Below are 25,217 nucleotides of genomic sequence, written 5' to 3' on the forward strand. Positions count from 1 at the left end.
CAAAACTCCAGCCATGCCATGGAATCTAAATTTTGTTCTTTCCCGAATTATATTACCTCCTTTCGAACCAGCCTCATCCTGTCATTTGAAAATATCTCATGGAAGACTATATTTTTAATAGCTATTACTTCTGCTCAGAGGATTTCTGCGTTACAGGCCTTGACCATCAAACCTCCTTATCTGATTTTCCATAATGACAGAGTTTCGTTCAGAACTAATCCATCATTTTTACCCAAAGTTTGTTCAGAGACAAATCTTAACCAATCTATTGAATTGCCCGTTTTCTTCCTTAAATACACAAATAAGATGGAAGACATGGTGCATAAACTTGATGTTCATAGGCAACTCCGATTTTATTTGGACAGGACCAAACAATTCAGAACAACAAAACAGCTCTTTGTCTCCTTTTCGGAATCAAAAAGAAGGTGCTCAAGTGACAAAAGTCACCTTCTCAAGATGGTTATCAGATTGCATTTCCTTCACTTACAGTTCAGTGAATGCTCCTTTACAACAAAAAATAAAGGCCCACTCTACTAGAGATGTATCTACCTCATCAGCCTTCTCTGCTAAGTTACCATTAGATACTATTTGTGCATCAGCTACCTGGTCAAGGCCTCATAACTTCATCACTTATTACAAAGAAGACAAGGCCTCCAGGGACAGGGCTTCCTTTGGTTCCACTGTTCTGAAGAACATTCTCCTTTGAGCCACCCGAGAAAGCTGGTGCTTGGGATGCTACCCATCAGTAAGAATGATCGGCGAGATAGAACAACTCACCATAACGTTCCATGTGAGTTGTTCATCTCACCTTCATTGTTACATCCCACCCTCTAACCCCCATCCAGTCTACTTGAGGTCCGAGACCACTTTTATTTATGGTGTATTGTCTCTTATCCAGTTGTTAAAGTGGCATATTAATAGTCATAGGTAGCCATTTGGTAGCAAACAAGATCTGAGGGAAAATCAAGGTGCATCATGGGATAAGGAGTTGGTCTTGAGCTGGTTGAAGACCTCAAGCTTTTGCAGTTGGCCGGGTGGGAGCTGAGGATCGGCTCCGAACCCATCAGAAAGAATGAAGGTGAGATGAACAACTCACATGGAACATTGTGGTGAGTACATAACTTCTTTTTTTACAGCATAAGCCAAGGACATTAATCTAGATATCCACTCTTGTGAAAACAAGGGAAATTGTTGTAGTAATTCTACATATAACCAGTGCACTTTTATACCCCATCCCAACAGCCAAAGATCACAGCATTATATTAACTTAAACTTGCTGCTGTCAAACCTTTTGTTATCTTGTTATACTGTAAAGACTATGTTTTCACAACTAAAAAAGTACTTCTTTATTTTAATATCTTTAACACATACAACAGTCACTGAAAATACCCCCCAACATTTACAATACCCATGAATTCACACTATAGAAAACTGCCTTACAATATAACATGCCATTTATATCATGAAATGTTTTTTACAAAGACTAATAAGAGCAAACATTGTTTTACTTACCGTTGCTCCTTTTTTCCCCTTTAGTAACCTTTTAAGCATTAATAACATAAAGTGGGGTGTATGCTTTACAATTCACCCACAAGTTTAATAATGTTAAAAAAGTCCAGTCTTTCTCAGCCATATTTTTTGCAAAGGCATATTTCACAAATATGATTGATGCTTTATAGTGTCCTGTTTAGTCCCTAATTTTAATGTTGCTGGTCTTCCTCCTGATCATTGACATCGCCCAACACCAGACTATGATTCAGTTCCAAAGTACTCCCAATTCTTCTAGTCAGTTCCTGTGTTATTCATAGGTTCATAGGTTCATACTAGGCTATCTGCCCTAGGGCATTTATAAGCCTAGCCAGAGTGTGTTTGGCTTTCGCCACCCATTTTAAATTAATTTTGCTATGCCTTTTTTTGAGGTTAGTATACTGTGCCTCTGTCTAACAGTGACACAGAAGTGATAGCCGGAGTAAACCTACGATCTCCCATCCACTCATCAAGATTCTTCTTGAAGAGAGTCAATGTGGGACTCTGCCTTACCTGGACTGGGATTTTATTCCAGAGTGAAGGGAGCCTCTGGGTTATGAATCTGTCCCTCCAGCATGTCCTATTTATTTCAGTGCTGAGGTTCAAGTCTCTCGAGCGTGTAGCTCGATGGGATTTGGATTTTCTGAGGTGCAGCATGTCCATTAATTCAGGGTTGGACATGGCTTTATACATCAGGCACAGATCGCCTCTGAGCAGGCGGTATGCCACTGAGTAGAGCTGGAGTTTCTTTAACCAGGCAGCATATGGCATCTGTTTGAGCCCTTTGATCCTCTTGGTGAGGTACTTTTGGGGTCCTTCCAGTTGCTGCAGGTGTCTGGTAAGGTACATCCCAAAAGGGGCATTGTACTCAATTATGGGCCTGATGAGGGATGAGTAAAGAGGCACGATGACCTCCCGTGATCTAGATGTGAATCCCTTCATGATTAGGTGGGCTATATAAAATGTTTTTCTAACCACTTTGACCACGTGGTTGTCAAATGAGAGATTGCTATCAACTTGGGTCCCCAGGTCCCTAATGACTTCTTCTGTACTTAATGGATTACCACCTATGTGGTAATTTGTGGGCACTTTGTTTTGCCAAAGGGATGACTATACACTTTTGGCGTTTAGCTTGAGGCCATGGCTCTGGCACCAGTTGTCTGTTTCTATGAGGCCCTTTTGGAGGATGCTTGTGTCGGCTGGAGAGTTGATTATGGCACCCAGTTTGCAGTCATCTGCGAACTTGGTCAGCCACAGTCCTTCCGTGTTGGCCTGTACCGCCGAGAAATATATACCGAACAAGAGAGGTCCCAGGACTGAGCCTTGTGGGACGCCACTTGTAACTGGTTTGGAGTATGACATGGCTCCAGCAATTCTAACCATGTGGGTTCTGTCCTTGAGCCAGTTTACAACCCATTAAGTGACATAGGGGTTTATATTTAAGCTGGTGAGCTTATCTATAATGCCCGAGTGGGGTATTGTATCGAAGGCTTTTGCGAGATCCAGGTAGGCTGTGTGGACCACCTTCCCCTCGTCAATGGCCTTGGTGACTGTTTCAAAGAAATTGACCGGGTTTAAGAGGCAGGATCTGCCCTTAACAAAGCCAAACTGGGTAGGATCCAGTGTCTGTAGGTCCCCAATATCTTTATTTATGAGGTCCATGATGATCCTTTCCATAGCTTTGCAGACCAAGCTAGTCAGGCTTATGGGGCGATAGTTTCCAGGATCCGTTGAGGCACCACCTTTGTGGAGAGGGACCACTGTTGCTGTACGCCACTATTTGGGTACATATCCTGTAGTAAGGTTAAGATTGAACAGTAGCTTTATGTTTGGGTTTAGCTCTTCTTGGAGTTCATGTAGGATGCAGCCCGGGACACCATCTGGTCCCATTGATGCTGTGTTTTTTGCTTTTGAGAGGGCGGCTCTTACCTGAGCATCTGAGATGTCAGGGGGGGCAGCACTCTGTTGGGATAGATATTTGCCCTTTTGGTGGGGAGGGGGGGAGAAGTTTGCACTTTACCTGTCAGCTAGGATGTTGGCAATGTCTGTGGGCTCGGTGTATTTTTTGTCATTTTGGACTAATTCTGAGCATATCTGGGAATTCCCACCCAGGTTCCTAACATAACTAAAGAAAGCCTTGTGATTATCCTTAGTGTCCTGTGCAATTTTTCTCTCGAAGCTGGCCTTAGACGATTTTATGAGTGCCCGTAGTTTTTTGCTAATACTGATCAGAGATGCCTTCCCTTTTTGGGATTTTGCTCTATCATGTAGTAGCTTCCTCCTTCTATTGTATAGGTTGTTTATGGCTGGGGTCCACCAGACAGGACGTCTGCCTTTGGAGGATTGGGTCTTGGTTTTATTTGGGATTGCATGATCCATGCATTCCTGAAGGTGTTCATAGAATGCATTTATAAAGGATTCTGCGGTCTGGGCCATATTTTCCACAGGCCCAGGGCTTTGAAGGATTTCGCCTCGGTTTTGAGGTGTGTGAAATTTGCTTTAGAGAAGTTTTTCACTGTGGTTTTCTGGGCAGGGGGTGGGGTCGGGATGTGAATATCCAGTGAGATTAGTTTATGGTCTGATCTTACCAGTGAGGGATACACTTCTGGTCTGGAGCATAGTGTCCCCATGTTGGTGATGATCAGGTCCAGTATGTTTTCCCCTCTTGTGGGAGTGGTAACAAGTTGTTCCATAGCATTTGAGTTTATAAATTCTAGGAACCTTTGGGCTAGGTGTTGGAGCTAGAGTAATGCTCCCAGTCTATGTTTGGGTAGTTGAAGTCGCCCAATATAATGGTGTTTGGAGAGACCTTCATATTTTTCCAGTATTCTCAGGAAGGCCGAGTGGGGTTCCTGTGTTTGGGAGGGTGGTCTGTAGCAGGCTATAAACTGGAAGGCAGTTTTACCCACAGTTAGTTGCACATGGATAGTCTCTGATGCTTCGTGCTGTGCCACCAACCTGGTGGTGTGGGTATCTTTGACAAATATTGATACTCCCCCTCCTTTTGTGGTTCGGGCCAAGAAGCATGGTATGAGGTATAACCTGGTAGTGCTGGGGTGCTCTCGGGAGCCTTGAACCAGGTTTCTGTTGCTGCACAGATATCGATGTTCTCCATGCTAAGGAGAGTTTCGAGTGCATGCATCTTGAGGTTTAGACTTCTGGCGCTGAGTAGCATTACTCTTAGTTTCTTATCCCTTGTGATACCTATGGAGGTGGGTTTGTCTTTTGAGCCTTGCCTAAAAAAGGCACTATGGGGGTAGCAAGAGCCTTTGCCAATATCCGAAAGCCCAGGGGTGACAGGTGCAAGCCGTCCCTAGCGAAGCATCATGGCTTGTCGAGCATGTCATCCCAGGCTGACAGGCATTGATCCCCTTTGAATGACACCAACACTTAAGCCAATTGTTGAAATTGATCATCTTGTCTTCATATTGTGGCATCATTCTTGGTGAGGGTAAGATGCTACTCAAGGTCAGGGACATACCGGTCTGGGCTACATGCTCAAAGAGCTCCTCTATGTCTCTTTTCCTGCAGTCCAGAGGTACGTCTCAGGTCATTCACACCAGCATGGACAATGACTGAGTCATATTTGTACTTGCCTTGGAGTGACCTGAGTGCTTGTGTTATGTGGCGGATCCTAGCGCCCGACAGGCAGCTCACCGTGACCTTCTCCTTGTTCAGCCTGGTGAGCGGGACATCAGTGTGCCTGACGATAGAGTCACCTATTACAAGTGTATCAGGTGTGTTGTTTAGCCTTAAGGGCTGTAACTGTTCGGCACACTGGCTTTGTGAGCTATGTGTTGCACGTGTTTTGTTTTGGGGTAGCGGTTGCTTGGGTGTCTGCTTTGGAGGTCTCTGCTGCTTAGGCAGATTTTTATTTAGAGCCTCCGAGTATGTTTTTGTGTGTTTATGTGTTTGGTTTGTTGTCATGGTAGGTCTATGTGAGACTGGAATTGTAGTGAGTGTGGTTTCCTTCTCCTCCTGACTGGTTACACCAGTACTGAGTTGAGAGAGCTTAGCCTCCAGTTTGGCTATATGGTTGCATCTCTCACATGTGTTGGAATTTGTTGGGAGGAGGAGAGGGTTGTCTGTGTACATGAGGCAGTTGTAACATTGCCTCAAGATTCCCAGATTCACCAGCTGGACCGGAGAGGAGATTGACAACTGACCTTTGGACATGCTAGAATAGTATTGGGAATTCCTTTATAATTGAAAAAAGGGCCAATGGGGAACAAGGTACTCAAGGGGAGTTTGTGAGGGTGTAGTGCTTTTAATTTTTTAGAGCTGACTTATATAATTGCTTTAGTGAGCAAGTGCCAGGTAACTTAAATGCAATGTGTTACAGGTAACTTAAATGCAAAAACAACAAACAGTAACTTTCTTTCAAGTGAAACAAGGAAATAAGTACAGTAAGCAATGCAGATATCACTAGGGATCCACAGAAGTGCTAAAAGGCCGCGTTTTACATGGAATTAGCGTTTCAGGGAAATAAACAAACAACAAGCATACAAATAAAGCTAGATTCAGCAGGCCTGGATCTAGTCTATGCTACAGCAAACAAGGTGTACCAATTTCAGTAAGAAACAGTTAGAATATGCAGGCACTATAAGCCTTTAACCAGAAATTCCCTGCTCAGAAGGGCAGAGTCCAGCCGCTCCTCCCACAAGAGTGCAGACCGCAATCCTTCTTAACGTAAAATAACTGGCCTGAAGCCCAAGTGCTTAAACCAGAACTAATACACTTTTAGAATAACAGACACTGAGCTCTCAATCAGCAGTTCCCAAATTAGAAGGATGTAAGCTACCTGTCCTGCCACCACAGTGCAGCCCACAAACCTTCCTAATGTAAAACAACTGGTCTGAAGCCCAAGTGCTTAATCCAAAAGACTTAGAAATTATAGCTACACTTTAATCAAGTTACTACCAGCAGTAATAAATACAACTGAATACTTTAAAGAATACCTGGATTAGTGCTCAAGTTATACAAACAAAGCTAGATTCAGCAGGTCTGGATCTAGTCTATGCTACAGCAAACAAGGTGTACCAATTTCAGTAAGAAGCAGTTCAAATATGCAGGCACTATAAGCCTTTAACCAGAAATTCCCAGCTCAGAAGGACAGAGTTCAGCCTCTCCTCCCACAAGAGTGCAGAACACGAACCCTCTTAATGTAAAATAACTGGCCTCAAGCCCAAGTGCTTAAACCAGAATTAATACACTTTTAGAATAACAGACACTGAGCCCTCAATCAGCAGTTCCCAACTTAGAAGGATGTAAGCTACCTGTTCTGCCACTACAGTGCAGACCACAAACCTTCTTAATGTAAAACTGGTCTGAAGCCCAGGTGCTTAAACGAAAAGGCTTAGAATGAGTTACACCAAGCAGTAATAGATACAATTGAGTACTTTTAAGATGACGCAAAAGCAAAATAAAGTAGGAAAAACACAAATACAGTAAAAGCAGATACATTTTTTTTTTTTTTTGAAAGAGAGAAAGGAAAGAGAAAGGAGTAGCAGAAACTAAGCTGATTGGCCTTCTCAAATGCTCTCCCTGTACTGGGTAGAATGAGGTAATGACACTAGACTGGGAGGAGGGTCCCAGATCAAATTTACACTAGGGGCGGGCAACTGCAAAGCCACCAACTATAAAATCAGTATACCAACAGGGAAGGAGGGTGGGAAACAAACTGCAGAAATGTTACTCACAGCTGAAAAGCAGCAGTGAGCCTTTAAATGAAAGTTTTAAACAGCTAAAGGAGCCACTAGAAAAAAGAGTTTAACTGCAACAAGTTATCATAAACAAACAACCCAACAGATGCTTAATAAGAGTGGACAATTTCCAGTTAATACCTCACACACAATGAAACTAGCTAGAAAAAAATACACAGTACACAAAGTGCTATAAACAACAAAGAAATAAAGAACAAAATAACCAAAAAACAGGATACTTAATGTTATATATTATAGCTCCGAGCTTGCTGAGTGTCCTTCCTTCGATTAGCTCACTGTAAAATGGCTGAACACTCATAACTGAGCTTCTTAGGTAACAGAAAGTTGAAACCTGAGACAGCTTTTAAGAAAGAAATCTCAAAAGAACCAATGAGGTGCTTAGTCTAAGCTGTAGTCCAGGAGACCTCAGTCAGCCAATGACCTCAAACAATTCTCTCTCACTGAAATGCCTGATGGCTTTGGCTAAAACAAGATGTCCCTGAATTATGTGCTCAGACACACAGCCTCCACAAACACTAGGCCCAAATACAAGCCTGAATATGGAAATACTACAAATATTTCCACTACTTAGAACAAACTGCAGAAATGTTACTCACAGCTGAAAAGCAGCAGTGAGCCTTTAAATGAAAGTTTTAAACAGCTAAAGGAGCCACTAGAAAAAAGAGTTTAACTGCAACAAGTTATCATAAACAAACAACCCAACAGATGCTTAATAAGAGTGGACAATTTCCAGTTAATACCTCACACACAGTGAAACTAGCTAGAAAAAATACACAGTACACAAAGTGCTTGGAATACTGGAAAAGTTTTAATTAGCAAAGTCTCTCTATGAGCCTTATTTTTTTTTCTGTCTGAGCTTTATTGTCAGCAGAATGAGAAGCAGAGTTCCCTTCTGCTTGCTGGCTCACTCTTTGGTGGATAAACATTTTTTTTATTTCCTCCTTAGCCTGTTGTGCATCAAAAAATGTCTTTGATCCTTCAGGTAAAATGTTCTGAAGACAGCTAGATACACAGCCTGAGTCTAACAGCTGCTCCTCAACATTCTCTGATTGTTGGGTTAAATCAGCTTATTTTCTTCCAAGTGGGCTGTGAATAATCATTTTCCACAAATACTCCGTGCTGTTTACAATTTTTAATACTTTTCCCTTCTACCACAATTTTGTCATGATCAACTCTTTCTGCTGGTATTATTGCATCTTTATTGATATAGGTATTGGCTGTGTTCTTATGGTCAGGTGTGGAGCATATACTTGATGTACCCTTTCAATGAACAAATCCTGCTCTGGAGCATCAGTCCACTTGTTTATTTGTACATTTCCTCATTTCATCCTATAATTTCTTCAGTTGTTATCAGTTCATCTGAATAGTTAGTTAAAGTGTTTTCTATTTTTCCAACCTTTTTGTTATTTGAGTTGATAAATTCCTTCAGTGTTGCACTTATTTTAATCACATCTGTGTACACTTAATTTTTTGTTATCTAAATTACTAGAAGACATCTCTTGTACTATAGCTGAAGCTTAAATTGCTTTTTGATGAAGAGCTGCAGGATTCCTCCCAGCCAGTGTTTTTCTTCGCCTTTTCTGGTTAATTTTCTTTCAGGTTCTCCAAATTTCCTATTTGCTGGCATCCAGACAGTGTACTTAAAAGCTAGTAACTGAAATTTACCCAGTATGATAATTTCACTAGCCTTTTTTGTCAGTTTCTGTTTTCATGCTGGAGGAGATGAAATTGAAATGTTGATCATTCCAAAGTATTTTACAACAAGTAAGATTCATCTGCCTCAGTATTGGTCAAGAAAGAACAATAAAAGAGAAAAAAAGCATTTAATTTATAATTGAAAAGCAGTAGCCAACATAATTTTATATATAGGTGGCTGTATATATAATTTCATGTAAATTATTTGTATATACAAGATATTCAAATGGAAGTATACAAAAACATAACATATGAATATATCCTTAAATACTCTCTAAGGTGCAGACACTGGGCTTAAGGAAAGGGTTCATAAAATACATACCAAGGGGAACTAACAGTGAGGGTAAGGAAGGCATTTTGCTGCAGGCAGTGGTAAGTACATAGTAAGGAAAATGAAAATGCTATACAAGATTGATTGCTATGACACAAGTGTAATATAAACAGAACAAAAGAAAGAGTTCAGAGAGAAATGGGGGTAAGAGTAAGGGGTGGTAGATAATGGAGAAGGGGAAACGGCTTCATAGAAAGAAATATAGTGAAGTATGGAGCAATGACAGGAACAGAAAAAGGGAGTGCTGGGAAAAGAGAAGTATAGTTATATCAAAGTACTTAATAGAGTACTAATCAATGTATTATATACCTGTCTTACAGCCAGTTGTTTGAGGAAGAGAACAAAAGTGTCAAACGCCTGCTGGAGGAGGTGTCTCACTACTATTCTAAACTACAACAAAAGCACAAAAGGTTGGATTTTGTAAATTAAAAGTAGAGATTTGCCTATCCACATTTCATATTACAGATATAAATATTAAAGATATTTAAGTGTCACAGGCATTATTAAACTCAAATAATTCATTGTTTTTTGTTTGTTTTTTGACATATTTCTAGGCATTTTATCACCTCCCCCGTTTCTAATACCTTTTAGTATTGTTTTTCTTGTTCTGCTGAAGAGTGAATATTTACTGCTGTTAGGGTTCCTGTTTTTATATTAGACTTCCAGTTCCTATGATTTGTTGGTTCTTGCAGTTATTGTTGCTTGTTAACTATAGAGAATGATTCAAGAAATGCAAAAGTGTAAATAAATTTCTCCAGAGGACAGACATGCTAAATGTCTGATCTGATGTTGTTAATCTTCACCCAATCCTTGACAGTGGGGTTCAGTTCCGAACCTAGGAACTGACCCAGCCATATCTTCCAGCTCGTGCTCTCCAGACTCTCGAGCCAGGCACTACCCATAATACTCCTCACAGAGATTACCACAGATCTCATTTGATGCTTCGCAGACCAGATGCATCAGTTTCCTTCTCTCGAGCCTTGGCTTTTCTGTGAGTAATTGTTAAATTTTTTTCCTGGCTCTCTTTATCATTAATACCTTTATTCTTATTTTCTTAATGCTATCTACCCACTCCTCTAAGCTTATTTCGAAAAATCTTTAATTCCCTTTCTTCCTACCATTGGTAGAACTTCCATACCATTGCGGGTACTTCTTTTCTTTACCTTCTGGTAGTCTTATTACCATTGCTGGTATTCTTCTGTAATTCCTTTCTTTCTTTCCTCTAATATAAAAAAAAAAAACTTGACTCTACCCTTTTCTGTGTCTCGTGACCTTAGCAGCGGTTATTGTCAGTTGATAGGAAAATGTCTGATCAGAAACAAATTTCACCTGCCAAGCCTAGTAGAGGCACTTCAGGTTTTAAAAGATGTCAAAAATGTGAAGCCAAGATGCCAAATTCTGATAACCACTCTCTATGTGTATACTGCCTAGGAAAAATACACCTACAAGAGGACTGTTCTATATGTCACAGGTTCTCCACTCAAACCCTGACTAAAAGGAAAAACAAACTGATCTTCAAAGGACTCCTTAAAGCTGCCTTTGAAGAGGCCTGATCTGAGCCTAGACCTGATATTAGCACTTCATCCTCATCTTCCTCTGCTTTGAGGAAAAGGGCTTAATGGATTCCAAGATCTTCGGAACCGACAAAAAAATTGCCAAAACCATCCTCGGTACCGAAGAGCTCCTCAACACCAGAGGAATTACCGACATCAAAACCAAATGTTCCTCTGAACCGAAAACAACACCTGCTTTGGCACCGACCGAATCCTCTGTATCTAAGCTAATTCAACTACCATGAACACAATATTCTCCATTCATCGACCCATTCAAGGATATGTCACCTAGTCCCTTCTTGGAAGCCAGACATCCAAAATCGTCCTCCGTATGCTCCAAGCCTATCTGAGATCAACATATTGAGACTAGTGGACCAGCTCCTTATGGCTAGGGGATATCTTCAGATGTTAAGTTGTCGATCTCGCCTTCATTCTTGCTGGATGGGTTCGGAGCCGATCCTCGGCTCCGACTCGGCACTTGCTAAGCTCAAAAGTCACTTCCACCAGCTCGAGGCAGCCCTATATCCCATGATGCAAGGCGGAGATTTTCCAGATCTCGTTTGCCGCTTCGCTCCTGAGGTAACATTTTACCAGCTCCTGGTAAGTGAATTTTTTTCTAACTTTTTCTGACACTTTAGCCACCTCAGTACTTTATATATATATATATATATATATATATATATATATATATATATATATATATATATTACTTTGTTAATCCCCAATTCACTTAGCCCTATTCCCGTTAGTGTCCCGTTCCATTTATTTATATTTTTACTAGTCGGGCCTTAGGTCTTTACCCCTCCTATATTTTTCCTGTCAGGGTTTGTTTGGGTGTGTCTGTGTTCTTTCCCTGTACTTAGTTTTTTGTTAATCTACTTAATTTTTGGACTGACTGTGTTGTGTGTGTGTGTTGGGACAGTCATGTCTAAAGAAGCTAGGGTCTCAGGCTTCAAGAAGTGTGACTCGTGCTGTCAGAAGATGTCTCTGACAGACAGTCACACTTCTTGTATTTATTGCCTGGGACCTCTACACCTGCAGGACTCCTATGCTATTTGTCACTCCTTCAGCCAGAGAGTCCTGCAGGAATGTAGAAATAAACTAATTCTCAGGGGCTTATTAAAGCCTGAGAGCTCCCTGGCTAAGTCTGGCTCGGGGAAGCCCTCAAAGTCTCCCAAGGCCCAGGCTTCAGTGTCCAAGCCTTCAGCCTTGGCTCCGACTCCTTCGGAGTCGAGATAGGCTCCGGCTGGAGCCGATCCTTCCTTCTCTGAAGGTTCAGTATCTCTTGCTTCCATGCCTGTGTCGGCTCTGGCTGGAGCCGACACATCTCTGACCCAGCTCGGAGCCGACAAGTTGTCGGCTCCAACTGGAACCGAAGGTTCTTCGGCTCCGATGGCTCCGTCGAGAAAGAGATCCAGATCTCCATCGCTGGAGTCTATTCATTCGGCTCCGGCCTCTCCCTTACTTTCGGAGCGGAGCCATCGGAGCCGATCCTCAAGGTCTTCCAGACTCTCAGACCATGACTTGGAGAGAGTAGTGAGTAGACTGCTGAAATCACAGGCACTGGCCCAGATGCTTTATAGCCCGTCTCAGCAGATGACCGCTATTCCATACCCTCCAGAAATTCCTCCTTCGACTCTCCTTCAGAGCTCGGAGCCAGAGCTTATTGGAACTGTGACTGTTGGTGCTTCGGAGCCGATACCACTCCTTTCGGCTCCGTCGTCTTCGACTCCTATCTCCTCCTTGAGACCGTCCTTGGAGGGATCCGGTCATCGGGCTTCTCTTGTCGGTTCCGAGTGGCATCGGACCCTTGTCCGACCCCGTTCTCCACCTCGGAACTTCGGCTTTGGTAAGCTCGGCACCGACATCTGCTTCGGAGCCTTCCCTTTTGGTGGGGCAGGGGATTCCTGTTTCCTCGGAGGGGGAGCTCTCGGTCCTCCCCGGGAGGGGAGCCTTCGAGGTGATGAGGAGTGTGCTAGCCCCCGAGCTGAGTCAACAGTCGGTCCCTTTAGCTCCTCCCTCTTCAGTGCCTGTAGATATCTCTTCCCACTCTCTTGCTCCCGGACCCAGAGATCCATCGCCCCAGGTTTCCCCATTGGGAATACCCTCCTCTTCCGAGGTTTCTCCTGATCCTTCAGGGGAACCCCCGCGTAAGAGGACTTGCAAGAGGAAGCATTTAGACTCCCCTGAGTCTACAACATCAGATACCGACTTAGATGAGTCGGAGGGGTCCCCAAGATCCCCCTCTGAGGATGTCTCCTTTTCAGACATTCTTGAACTCCTGAAACAGAGGGGGAACTGGCCCTCCATTAACCCCTCCGAGGATGAGTCGGTATACCTGGAGGCTTTTGGATCTCGACCCTCCACCTCCTGGGTTTCTCCACCTTTCGACCCCCTCATGGATGTGATAGCTCGAAAGGTGTGGGCATCTCCTGATTCCATGGAACCAGTCCCCAGAAGGCCTTCTAAATTTATCACGGCTCCAACTGAAAAACAGTTTCTCACCAAAGGTGTCCCGGTTGATGCCATGGTGGTGGCGGCCGACACCAAAAAGGAACTTGCAGATCCTTCCGTACCGGTCCATCCTCCTAACAAGGAGTCTAGGACCATGGACAGGTATGGTAAGCGGATGTTTTCCTCAGCGACCTTTGCTATGCGTTCGCTGAATTATCTATGCACTTCACCCGACTTCAAAGAGATATCCTCAAGGAATTGGGTGAGGTGGTACAGGATCCGTCAGCTGCTGGGGCTCAAGAGAAGATTGCCTCTCAGCTGGGAATCCTAAATTCCATAACTAACTCCTCCATGCGGCTCATTTCTTATGCAGCCGATGGATCGAGTAGAGCTGCAGGTACAGGAGTGGCTCTTAGACGTCAGTCCTGACTGCGGCTTTGCAATTTTGCAGACCCCTTTAAGGCGTCCTTCACAAACTCTCCCTTCGATGGGACAACTTTGTTTGGACCTCAGGTGAAGGACACTTTGACCAGGTGCGAGCAAGACGGCAAGACTCTTTCTGCCATAGGAGTCCGTTTCTCCACCCCTTCAAGGCCTTACCTCAAAGGTCAGAAGGGAGGGAAAATGTGGTTTCGAAAATCTCAAGGAGTCACGCCTGACGCACGTGGTCAGTTTACCCCCAGAGGCAGAGGGGGTAATAACAACAGACGCCGCCCTAGGGGCAAAGGGGGTCCGCAGAACCAGGGCAGCAGAGAGTCTCTCTCTGACAAGCCCTTCCAGCATCCCTGAGGTGTTGCCCGACTGCCCACCCTTGGAGGCAGTCGGGGGGAGATTGTCACTGTACCCAGAAGCCTGGCTTTCCCTTTCTCAAGACAAATGGGTACAGTCGATCATATCCAAGGGTTACAAAATACCTTTCGAGAAAAGCCCCTTTCCTCAAAAAGGATCCCTTCCAGACGTTCCACCCAGTCTAAGGGAAATTGCAAAGCTAGATGTTTCAAAACTTCTAGAGAAAAGGGCCATCCAGCCAGTTCCAGCAGACCATTTAGAATCTGGAATCTACTCAAGGTTCTTTTTGGTCCCCAAAAAGACGGGAGACTGGAGACCAATATTAGACCTCAGCAGACTAAACAAGTCTGTCAAAAAGACGAGTTTTCGGATGGTCACACTTCAATCGATTTTGCCCTTTCTGGACAAAGACAACTGGATGTGCTCTATAGACCTTCAGGATGCGTACTATCACATAAAAATCCACAGACGCTCCAGAAGGTTTCTCCGCTTTCGGCTGGGGACCAGTCATTTTCAATTCAGAGCCCTGCCTTTTGGTCTCACCACAGCCCCCAGAGTGTTCACCAAATGCATGGCAGTGGTCACGGCTCACCTGAGACGTCAGGGATTCCAGGTGTTTCCGTACCTAGACGACTGGCTCCTCACAGCCACCACCAGGCATCAACTTCTCCAGGCCAGGGATTACACTCTACGTCTCTGCAGTCAGTTAGGGATTTCTGTCAACTTCGAAAAGTCTTCCTTATCGCCTTGCCAATCTATTACCTTTATAGGCGCAGATCTAGACACTACTCGGATGTCAGCAAATCTAACAAATCAAAGAATCCTGGATATCCAAAATCATGTTCAGATCATCCTACTCAGCAAAAAGGTATAAGCCAGGATGGTCCTGAAAGTGTTAGGCCTAATGGCAGCTGCCATCACACTTCTTCCTCTGGCCCGCTTTTACATGCGTCTCCTACAGTGGATGTTGTTTACCCAATGGTCCTTCCAGCAGTTGCCCATGCGTCACAAGATCCTTGTCACACAGATCTGCAAGAGCCACCTATCCTGGTGGATTTCTTCCCCCCTAGTCCATCAGGGCAGACCATTTGTCCCCCCGGCCCCGGTAGCCACGGTCACTTCGGATGCCTCCCTGATCGGGTGGGAGGGGGGCATTATCAGGGCAGGATGGTCCATGGCACGTGGCAACCATTCGAATACCACCTGCATATAAATGTCCTAGAGATGAGAGCAGTGCTTTTAACGTTGCAAGCCCTCAACAACTTTCTTCCTTTAGGAACTATCGCAGTTCACACGGACAACATGTCCGTAGTATGGTATATCAACAAACAGGGCGGGACCAAATCCTATCCTCTGTGTCGAGGAGCTCTCAGACTTTGGCAATGGGCGATCTCCTCTCAGTGGTTTCTGATAGCAACGCATATCCCCGGGAAAACCAACATAATAGCGGACAGGTTGAGCAGAGCTATACTCATGCCTCACGAGTGGTCTCTCAAACAATCTATAGCGGAAGAGATTTTTCAGAAGTGGGGCCCTCCTTGCTGCGACCTTTTTGCTACACCCCAAAACAGCAAATGCCCAGACTTTTTCTCTCTCTTTCCACTTCCAGGCCATCCCCCCAGAGACGCTCTAACCCAGGATTGGCCCCGGGGACTTCTTTATGCTTTTCCCCCTTTTCCGTTGATTCCTCAAGTGCTTCAGAAAGCTACCAACTTGAGAGCCAAACTGATCCTCATTGCTCCTTACTGGCCTCGACAAATTTGGTTCCCGTTCCTTCATCGACATTTCGTAGTGCAGCCTTGGCATCTGGACCCAATTCCAGATCTTCTGACCCACCAGTCGGGTCAACTGCACCGGTCCATTCGTTCCCTCAACCTCACTGCTTGGTTGCTCCACTTCCTTCCTTAGCCAGGCTTCCTATGATCTCTAATCCCGTTAGGGATATCATAGTAGCTTCTCTAAAGACCTCTACCAGAAGGATTTACTCTAGCAAATGGCAACATTTTTCCTTTTGGGCAAGGTCTGAGAACATAGATCCCTTTACTGCTCCTATTGAGTCAGTTTTGGACTTCCTAGCTGAAATTTTTCACTCTGGTTCTTCTTCTTCCACAGTTAAAGTCCAGCTGGCAGCAGTCTCGAATTTTCATGTCGGATTTGCAGACCAGAACATTATGTCTCACAAACTTTGCAAAGCCTTTCTCAGAGGGATCTTCCTGCTTAAACCCCCTGTTAGGGATCCTCCACCGCAGTGGGATCTAAATTTAGTGCTGGCATCCTTAATACTTCCCCCTTTTGAACCGGCTGCTACATGCTCGTTAAAATTTCTCTCTTGGAAGACACTCTTTCTAGTCGCTATTACTTCGGCTAGAAGGGTGTCTGAACTTCATGCTCTCTGTGTTCGTCCCCCTTACTTGGTCTTCCACAAGGATAGAGTATCTTTGAGAACTAATCCGTCCTTTTTGCCCAAGGTTGCTTCTAAGACAATTTAAACCAATCTATTGATCTTCCAGTATTTTTCCCAATTATTCTGACAGGTGAACAAAAATTGCATTGCCTAGATGTTCATCGCCAACTCAGATATTACTTGGACAGAACAAAGCAATCTAGAAAGTCTGATCAACTTTTTCTTTCTTATGCTGAAAATAAGAAAGGTCTCCCTGTTTCTAAGGTGACCTTATCCAGATGGCTGTCTTCCACTATTTCTTATATTTATTAGCTTAGGGGCAAACAGCTGATCTCAAAACCGAAAGCACATTCTACCAGAGGCCTAGCCACATCTACAGCCTTTCAGGCTAGACTACCCTTAGACACTATTTGTGCAGCAGCCACTTGGGCCACTCCTCATACCTTCATCTCACATTACAAATTGGATTTGGCCTCCAGGGACAGGGCGAGTTTTGTTTCCACAGTTCTCAAGAGTCTGTTCCATTGAGCCACCCAGGATAGAGGTGCTAGGGACGCGGTCCCATCCAGCAAGAATGAAGGCGAGATCGACAACTTAACATTTAGAAGTTATGTACCTACCATAACGTTTCATGTTAGTTGTCTTCTCTCGCCTTCTTTCTTGCGTCCCTCCCTCCTGTCCCCCTAGCCTGAACAGACCTTGAATTATCCTCTTCTCTGGGAGATTTCTCCCTTGGACACCAGTTAGCTCTGCACTTAGTTACCTGGGTTCCCCTTACAGTTTTTTTCTCTGGTTAGTTGTTCTTCTTCCCTTGGGGGAAGATAATAGGTATTTTTTTCCTCTAGCTACCAAACGAGATCTGGGTAATCTCCGCCTTGCATCATGGGATATAGGGCTGCCTCGAGCTGGTGGAAGTGACTTTTGAGCTTAGCAAGTGCCGAGTCTGAGCCGAGGATCGGCTCCGAACCCATCCAGCAAGAAAGAAGGCGAGAGAAGACAACTAACATGGAACGTTATGGTAGGTACATAACTTCTAATTCCTAGCCATGCTGGCCTTAGAACAAGCCTAGCTATAACCCCACCATATCCTCCTCCAACTCCAGTCGAGATCCTTGGTGCCCTCGGTTCCAAATCCTCCAGCATCGACTGCTTCAGTACCAGTAGTTTCTTTGTCCCTGGTTCTGAAGGTTATCTTGAGTACCCTCCAAGCCCTCAGCACCGGAGGTCTCCCGGGGTCATGATTCTCTAGTCAGGTCTGAGACACTTGGATTGATTTCCTTTCATTCGGAACCATCTGTGTCTCTCAGCACCTCAACCTTTGTAAGATCAACCTAGGCTTCTGTTCCAGAGGCTGCTTCCTTGGTGCAGGATGTGACACCTGTTCTGAAGGAGTCCGTTTTGGTTCCAGGCTCCCATCCCTCTACAGGTCAGCCAGCCTTTAGGATAATGGAGAAGGCATTGTCCATTGGAGACTCTCAATCTTTGCCATCCCTGTTGGAACAGATTTCTACCTCCTCTAGACATGAGCTACCATCATTCTCACCCCTGGGACAGAGGGCACAAAAGTCCCAGGTGACTCCCACCTTAGTAGTATCCTCTTCAGATACTTCCCAGGATTATCCCCCTGAGGGCATCCCTGCAAAGAAGAAGTGCAAGAAGAAGCACCTGGACTCCCCAGAAGAGTCCTTCACTGAAGATACTGATTTTGATGAAGGGGAAGGGTCCCCCAGGTCACCCCCTGATGATGTTTCCTTCGGGGACATCCTGGAAATCCTGAAACAGAGGGGTGGCTGGTCTTTTATTCAACCTTCCTCAGAGGAATCAGTATACCTGGAGGTTTTTTCGTGCCCAGCCCTCCACTTCTTGGATCTCTCCACCCGCTGACGATCTCATTAAACTGAAGATGCCTGACTCCATAGAGCCAATTTTTATTTTATTTATTTATCATTTGTTGACCGGGAAAGTCTGACTAGGTTCCACAGAGCCTGTTTTCAGTGGAGGCCCGGGGAGAAATGCTCCAGATGCATGTCTTTGGAATTCCCAATCCCCAAGAGACCTGACTGGATATTATCAGCACCTAAAGATGAACCACATTGGTCTAAGGGAATTCCTGTCATGGTGATAGCGGCTGCCACCAAGAGGGAACTCGCAGAAGAGAGTCCTACTATCCATCCTCCTAACAAGGAGTCTAGGATGTTGGATAGATTTGGGAAGCATGTTTATGTGTCAATGACATTTGCCCTAAGGTCCTTGAACTATATGGCACATTTTACCAGATTACAGAAAGATTTGATTAAAGAACTTTCAAATACTCTCTCAGGAGCAGTGGCTGAAGAGGTCCATGTTAAAGTTTACTCTCAGCTTGCAACCCTAGATGCTATCTCCAACTCGTCCATGAGGCTCATTGCTCATGCAGCTGAGGGGGTGACCAGGGAAGTGAGTTCAGGTACAGCCATCAGAAGGCACTCCTGGATGCGCTTGTGTGACTTTTCAGAGCCATTCAAAGCATCATTCGTCAATGCTCCTTTTGACGGATCCACCCTTTTTGGCCCAAAGGTTAAATACACTCTAGCCAGAAGTGATCAAGATGGTAAGACCTAAGGCCTATAGGCCAAAGGCCTATATTTCTCCACCCCTCAGAGGCCTTATTCAAGAAACTAAAGGAGTAGGAGACTATGGTTTAGAAAATCCAAAGGGCCTTTCCAAGACTCACGAGGTAAAAACTTCCCCTGGGACAGTGGAGGAAGCAAGGGAAGATGCCACCCTAGGGGCAGAAATGGACTGCAGAATCAGGGATCCAGAAAATCTTTCTCTGGAGCTTCCTATCAGCATCCCTGAAAGGGTGCCCAGTTGCCCTCCTCTGGAGGCAGTCAGGGGGCTATTATCCCTCCACCTACCAGCCTGCATTTAATAACTTCGGACAAATGTGTGCAGGGAATAATATCCATAGGCTACCATATTCCACTATCTGTAAGTTACAAAACCCAGAAAAACTCCCAGATATTCCACCCAATCAAAGGGAAGCAGCTGTCTTAGAAATTCAAAAACTGCTCGAAAAAGAGTCTTCCAAGAAGTCCCACCAGACCAAACAGGATCAAGGGTTTACTCAAAATTTTTTTTGAGTGCCCAAAAAACAGGGGACTGCAGACCCATTTTGGGTCCCAGCCACTTCAACAAAGCAGTTCAACAAACCGAATTCCAGATGGTCACAATCCATACTTCCTTTTTTGGAAAAAGGCAACTGGATGTGATCTGTAGACCTCCAAGATGCTTATTACCACGTAAAAATGGAAAAAAGCTCCAGGAGGTTTCTATACTTCCAGTTAGGAGCCAGTCATTTCCATTTCAGAGCACTCCCTTTGGTCTCACCACAGCTCCCAGAGTATTCACCAAATGCATGGCAGTGGTTGCAACTCACCTCAGACTGCAAGGTTTTCGAGTCTTTCCATATCTCGACAACTGGCTCCTCACTGCTACCACCAGTCGTCTCTTAGAACAGGCAAGAGATTACACCATAAATGTTTGCACATCTCTAGGCATAACAATAAATTTCAAAAAGTCCAAACTTCAGCCTTTGCAGCAACTGGATTTCATTGGTATAACAACCAACACAAAATGACCAGTGAAAAACAGCTCTACTTTCCAAATACACTTTTAATCAAAGAACACACTTCTCTTAGCACCTCGGCCGTAGCCTTTACAGAGTTAAAAAAAAAAAAAAAAAAAACTTTACTCTGTAAAGGCTATGGCCGAGGTGCTAGGAGAAGTGTGTTCTTTGATCAAAAGTGTATTTGGAAAGTAGAGCTGTTTTTCACTGGTCGTTTTGTGTTGGTTGTTATAGCAATTCATCAGTAAAATATTGAGTGGTTACATTGGATTTCAATGGTGCTCATTTAAATACTGTCTCAAGGATTGCTTCTCTCCCTCCAGAAAGACCACAAAGCATCAGAGTCCAAGTCAGACAAATTCTCCAAAACATCAGGGTTCCAGTGCGACTTGTCCTTCAAGCCTTAGGTTCTATATGGCTGCTTCAGTCACTCTGGTTCCTCTAGCGAGGTTTCATATGAGAATACTGCGGTGGTTACTAGCAACCCAGTGGTCTCTGATACACCAAGCAATGTCTCACCTAGTCGTGATTACCAACCATTGCAAACAAGACCTCAAATGGTGGCTTCACTCTGACCAGATTCTCTTGGGCTGGCCATTCATCCTGCCTCAGCCCCAAGCCATAGTGACCACGGATGCTTCCCAGGTAGGTTGGAGGGGGCATTACCTGGGAAAGACAGTCCAAGGCACATGGTCCCAATTGGAGGCCAATTTCCACATCCGTGTTCTGGAAATGAGGGCAGTGCTGTTAGCGTTGCAAGCATTCCAAGATGCCCTTCCTCTAGGGACAGTAGTAATTCCGACAGACAATATATTGCACATTCCGGGAAGTTCCAAAGTGATAGTGGACAAATTGAGCAGAACTATTCTGATGCCTCACGAGTGGTCTCTGAACCCTTTAGTGACAGACAGGATTTTTCACCATTGGGGCCAACCTTGCTACAACCTCTTTGCTTCCCCCCTGAACAAGAAGTGCAGAAGTTACTTCGCCCTAATTCCCCCTCCAGTCTTTTTCTGTAATTATTCTAATAAAGGGAATATGCCCTTCATTTACTAGATATGCACAGACAATTATGCTCCATGTTCCTCTTCTCCATGTTTAGCCTCCCAGTCTGTTATATGCCTTCCCCCCGACTCCTCTTATATCACAATTCCTAAAGAAAGCCAAAAGGACAGAGAATTCAATAATCCTTATTGTCCCCTTCTGGCCTCAACAAGTTTGGTTTCCCTTCCTCTGGCCACATCTAATACGGAAACCACTGACCCAGTTCCAGATCTACTAACTCACCCAGAGGGCATGGTTCATCCCAATCTCCAACATCTCAAGCTCATTGCTTGGCTTCTGCAATTCCCATGATTGCCGCATCCTTTCCTTTCTTCCTCTGTCATCACAAACCTTCTACTACAAAACTGTATCAAGGCAAATGGGAACAATTTACCAGATGGGCGTTGAATAAAGGACTGTACCCTTATGCCAGTCCCATTCATGAAGTTCTGGACTTTCTAAACACACTTTTTCAATCTAGTTCCTTTGCATCTACGATAAAAGTTCACCTGGCAGCAATTTCAAATTTCCATTCTTGCTGGAATGACTCTCCTTTAATGTCTCACAAGCTTTGTATAGCTTTATTGAAGGGACTTTTGCTACTAAACCCCCCATTTAAAGAAACAACTCCCCCATGGGATCTAACTACTGCCCTTCAAGATCTTACCAAGACCCCCTTTGAACCATCAGCATCTTGTGATTTGAAGCATTTTTCCTGGAAGACATTATTTTTGGTGGCTATTACTTCCACAAGAAGGGTTTCCAAGTTGCAGACCCTATCATGCAAATTGCTCTACCTAATTTTTCATAAAGATAGAGTTGCTCTTAGAACAAATCCATCCTTTTTACCGAAAGTAGTCTCTAAATCCAACATTAATTAGTCACTACAATTACCAGTCTTTTTCTGTAATTATTCTAATAAAGGGAATATGCCCTTCATTTGCTAGATATGCACAGACAACTATGTTTTTATCTTCACAGAACTAAGGAATTTAGAAAATAAGATCAGTTATTTGTAGCATTCTCTTAACTCCATATGGGCAATCCAGTTGCTAAGGTTACTTTAGCTAAATGGCTTAGAGACTGCATCACATTCATCTATCATTCTCAAGGACTTCAACTTCCCAAACCAGTTCAAGCCCATTCAACAAGAGCTGTGGCGACATTAGTAGTTTTTCACACCAGAGCTTCTTAGATGAAATCTGTGCAGCAGCCACATGATCTTCTCATCATACCTTTATCAATCATTACAAATTAGATCAGGTCTTGAGAGGTTGAGTATCCTTTGGGTCTATGGTGCTTAGGAATATTCTTCCATGAGACCTCCCAAGGCTAAAGTAGCTGGGGATTCTGTCCCAATGTCAAGGATTGGATGAAGATTAACATAATCAGATAAAGAAGTTATATCTTACCATAACGTTCCAGCTGTGTGGTTGATCTTTACCAATCCTTGACATCCTCACCCACCTTCCCCCATCCTGAGACTCTTAGTAAATCTGATTAGCCCTAAGCTAGTTTCTCAGTAAAGGGCTCATATATGGGCTCTTTCTCAATACTCTCTGTAGTGAACCATAATTTGTTTGTTCTATACACTATTTATTTGGGAAACTCGATCTTAGGTAATTTCTGTGAGGAGCATTATGGGTAGTGCCTGGCTCAAGAGTTTGGAGAGTGCGAGCTCGGAACCCAACCCCACTGTCAAGGATTGGTGAAGATCAACAACACAGATGGAATGTTATGGTAAGCCATAACTTCTTTTTTTGTTTTGGAGAATACCCTATTATGTCCAAATGTGACATTTTTTTCAATTGTTTACTTGCAATGTGCTTATATATTGGGTCATGCGATGTACAAACTATGAACCAGGAAAACTTGGGCATGGTCAGGAATGAAATGGAATGTGCATAAGACAAGTCAGTCTGTTGGATGTCATTGAACTGAAATGGAATGGTATCGGACACTTTGAATCTGGTGAACACATGGTATTCTATGACAAAGCAGGCATTAATTAAGAAGCTTGCAAGAGCTATAAGGAATTACAATATAGTCAACAGATGCTTACTATCTTCTTGTCTTTGAGGTACACCCATTAACATGGCTATCATTCAGATGCATGTGACAACAACAGAGGCAGAAGAGAACTATAGTGATCAGTTATACAAGCAGCTGCAAGCTGAAATTGACAGGATGTGCAAACAAGATATACCAGTAGTCATGTGTGACTGGAACATGAAAGTTGAGAACAAAGAAGAAAGTCAAGAGGTTGTAAAATCTGGATTTAGTAATAGAAATGAAGTAGGAGAGTGTCTAAGAGAATTTTATAAAACAAATAAAATGTTTGCATCAAACACCTTCTTCTACAACACAAGCAGTGACTGTGTGCATGGCTTTCACCCAGTGGATTATGTAGAACTCAAAATAACTGCTTTTGTGAAATTAAATAATGTGAATGCTTAACAGCATCAACAAACCTGGGGCTAGCTCTGGCATACGTCACCAGCTAATAATACACAAATGCAAGATACAACTAAGTAAACTAACAAGGTATATAGTAAAGTATGACCTTGAAAATATACCATCAGAGTCTAAAGACTCTACAAAATCATGTCACTGTATTAGATACAAATGGCAGAGTAAGAGTAGAGTTGTGGGAAGACATCAGTAAAGTTGTAGGTAAAAAAAAAGTTAAAGTCTCGGCAAAAAGTAAAAAGGGGAGAAAAAAACAGTAAAAATGGCTGACTGATGAGGTCTTGAGCATTGCAAAGAAATGTAAAGAAGCTAAAGCCAGATGAGGTAGACAGCTGTGGAACTTATCCAAAATGCCACAAGATGAGACAAAGAGAAGTACTACAACATGTGCAAGGAGGTAGAATTAGAAAATGTTTTAGGAAAAAATAAGACCAGCTTTCCTAAAACTGTTGTAACTACAGAGAAAATTCCAGCCTCAAAAGGGAAATTAAAAAGATACTGAATAATCCATCTTGAATGATTAGGAGAAGTTAAAGAAAAGGTGGAAAGACTACAGTGAGAAATTATACTGTAGAAATCTGTCAAGTCAACAGCCATTTTAACCTGTACGTTACGATCAGGGATTAATGATGATAAAAGGAGTATAATCCACACTGAAAGATAAACCAAAAGAGCACAGCAGCAGACACTGATGTCATGTCCATTGAAGTATTACATTATTCAGGTGCAGATGTTGACAGTACTTATAAGGCACAGCTTTGAAATTTGGAAGACAAGATCATGGCCATGACTGATTGGAAAAGATCTATGTTTATGCCAATCTCAAAGAAAGGTTATCTAAATGACTGTGGAAACTATTGAACAATCATTCTGAAGTGACTTGCCAGCAGGTCTTCTTAAAATTATTCAGTGCTGATGTCAACTGTATTTGGAAGGTAAATTGCCAGATTTGCAAGGAAAATTCTAGAAATAGCAAAGAACAAGGGACATCTTTGTTGGTGTGAGATTAATTTTTGAAAAGACAAAAGAATATCAAAAGGATAGCTACATGTTTCATTGATTATAGCAAGGCCTGTGACTGCATAAATCATGAAAAACTCTGGGCCACAATGAGAAGTTTAGGTATATTAAAATACTTGATAGTTCATCAAGAAGCACAAGTTCAAACAGAACAAGGCGAGACAGAACAGTGTACAATTGTTAAAGGTGTATGACAATGCTGCATACTTTCCACGTGGCTAACTTCACGGCACCCATGCAAATGGAGAATAGTTGCACGACTGCCGAATCATACACCAATGCACTGTACGAACACGTACACAAATGCATGGATCTCGCCATACCCAATAGAAATAAGATGCTGTCCTCCAAAAAAAGGAAGCCAATCTGGTGGTCCCCTGCCATAAACAAACTTTACAACAGAAGGAGGAAACTGATGCGGAATAAGGTGAGTCCCAAGACTGGAAAAACTCCCTTATCAGCCTCAACAAAAAGTTGAGATCCCTCATCAAATCCTCTAAAGCTAGCTATGAAAACAGAATTGCAGCAGACAGTAAAGACAACCACAAGGCCTTCTATAGTTATGTAAAGAATCTCCACAGCAATACCCAGATTTGCTCTG

General features: G+C 43.4%; 1 protein-coding gene across 1 annotated transcript in view; it reads left to right on the forward strand.

Moving 5' to 3' along the window:
• The window catches only part of SYCE1 (synaptonemal complex central element protein 1), a 211,413-nt gene that overhangs the window by 23,777 nt on the left and 162,419 nt on the right, over positions 1 to 25,217 (forward strand). The window contains exon 2 of the mRNA XM_044079034.1: positions 9,597 to 9,686. Within this exon, the coding sequence (XP_043934969.1) occupies positions 9,597 to 9,686 (90 nt within the window). The remainder of the gene's footprint in view (positions 1 to 9,596; positions 9,687 to 25,217) is intronic.

This window comes from Protopterus annectens, chromosome 8.part0 (genome assembly GCF_019279795.1).
Source record: "Protopterus annectens isolate FY-2018-M chromosome 8.part0, PAN1.0, whole genome shotgun sequence".
NCBI lineage: Eukaryota > Metazoa > Chordata > Ceratodontiformes > Protopteridae > Protopterus > Protopterus annectens.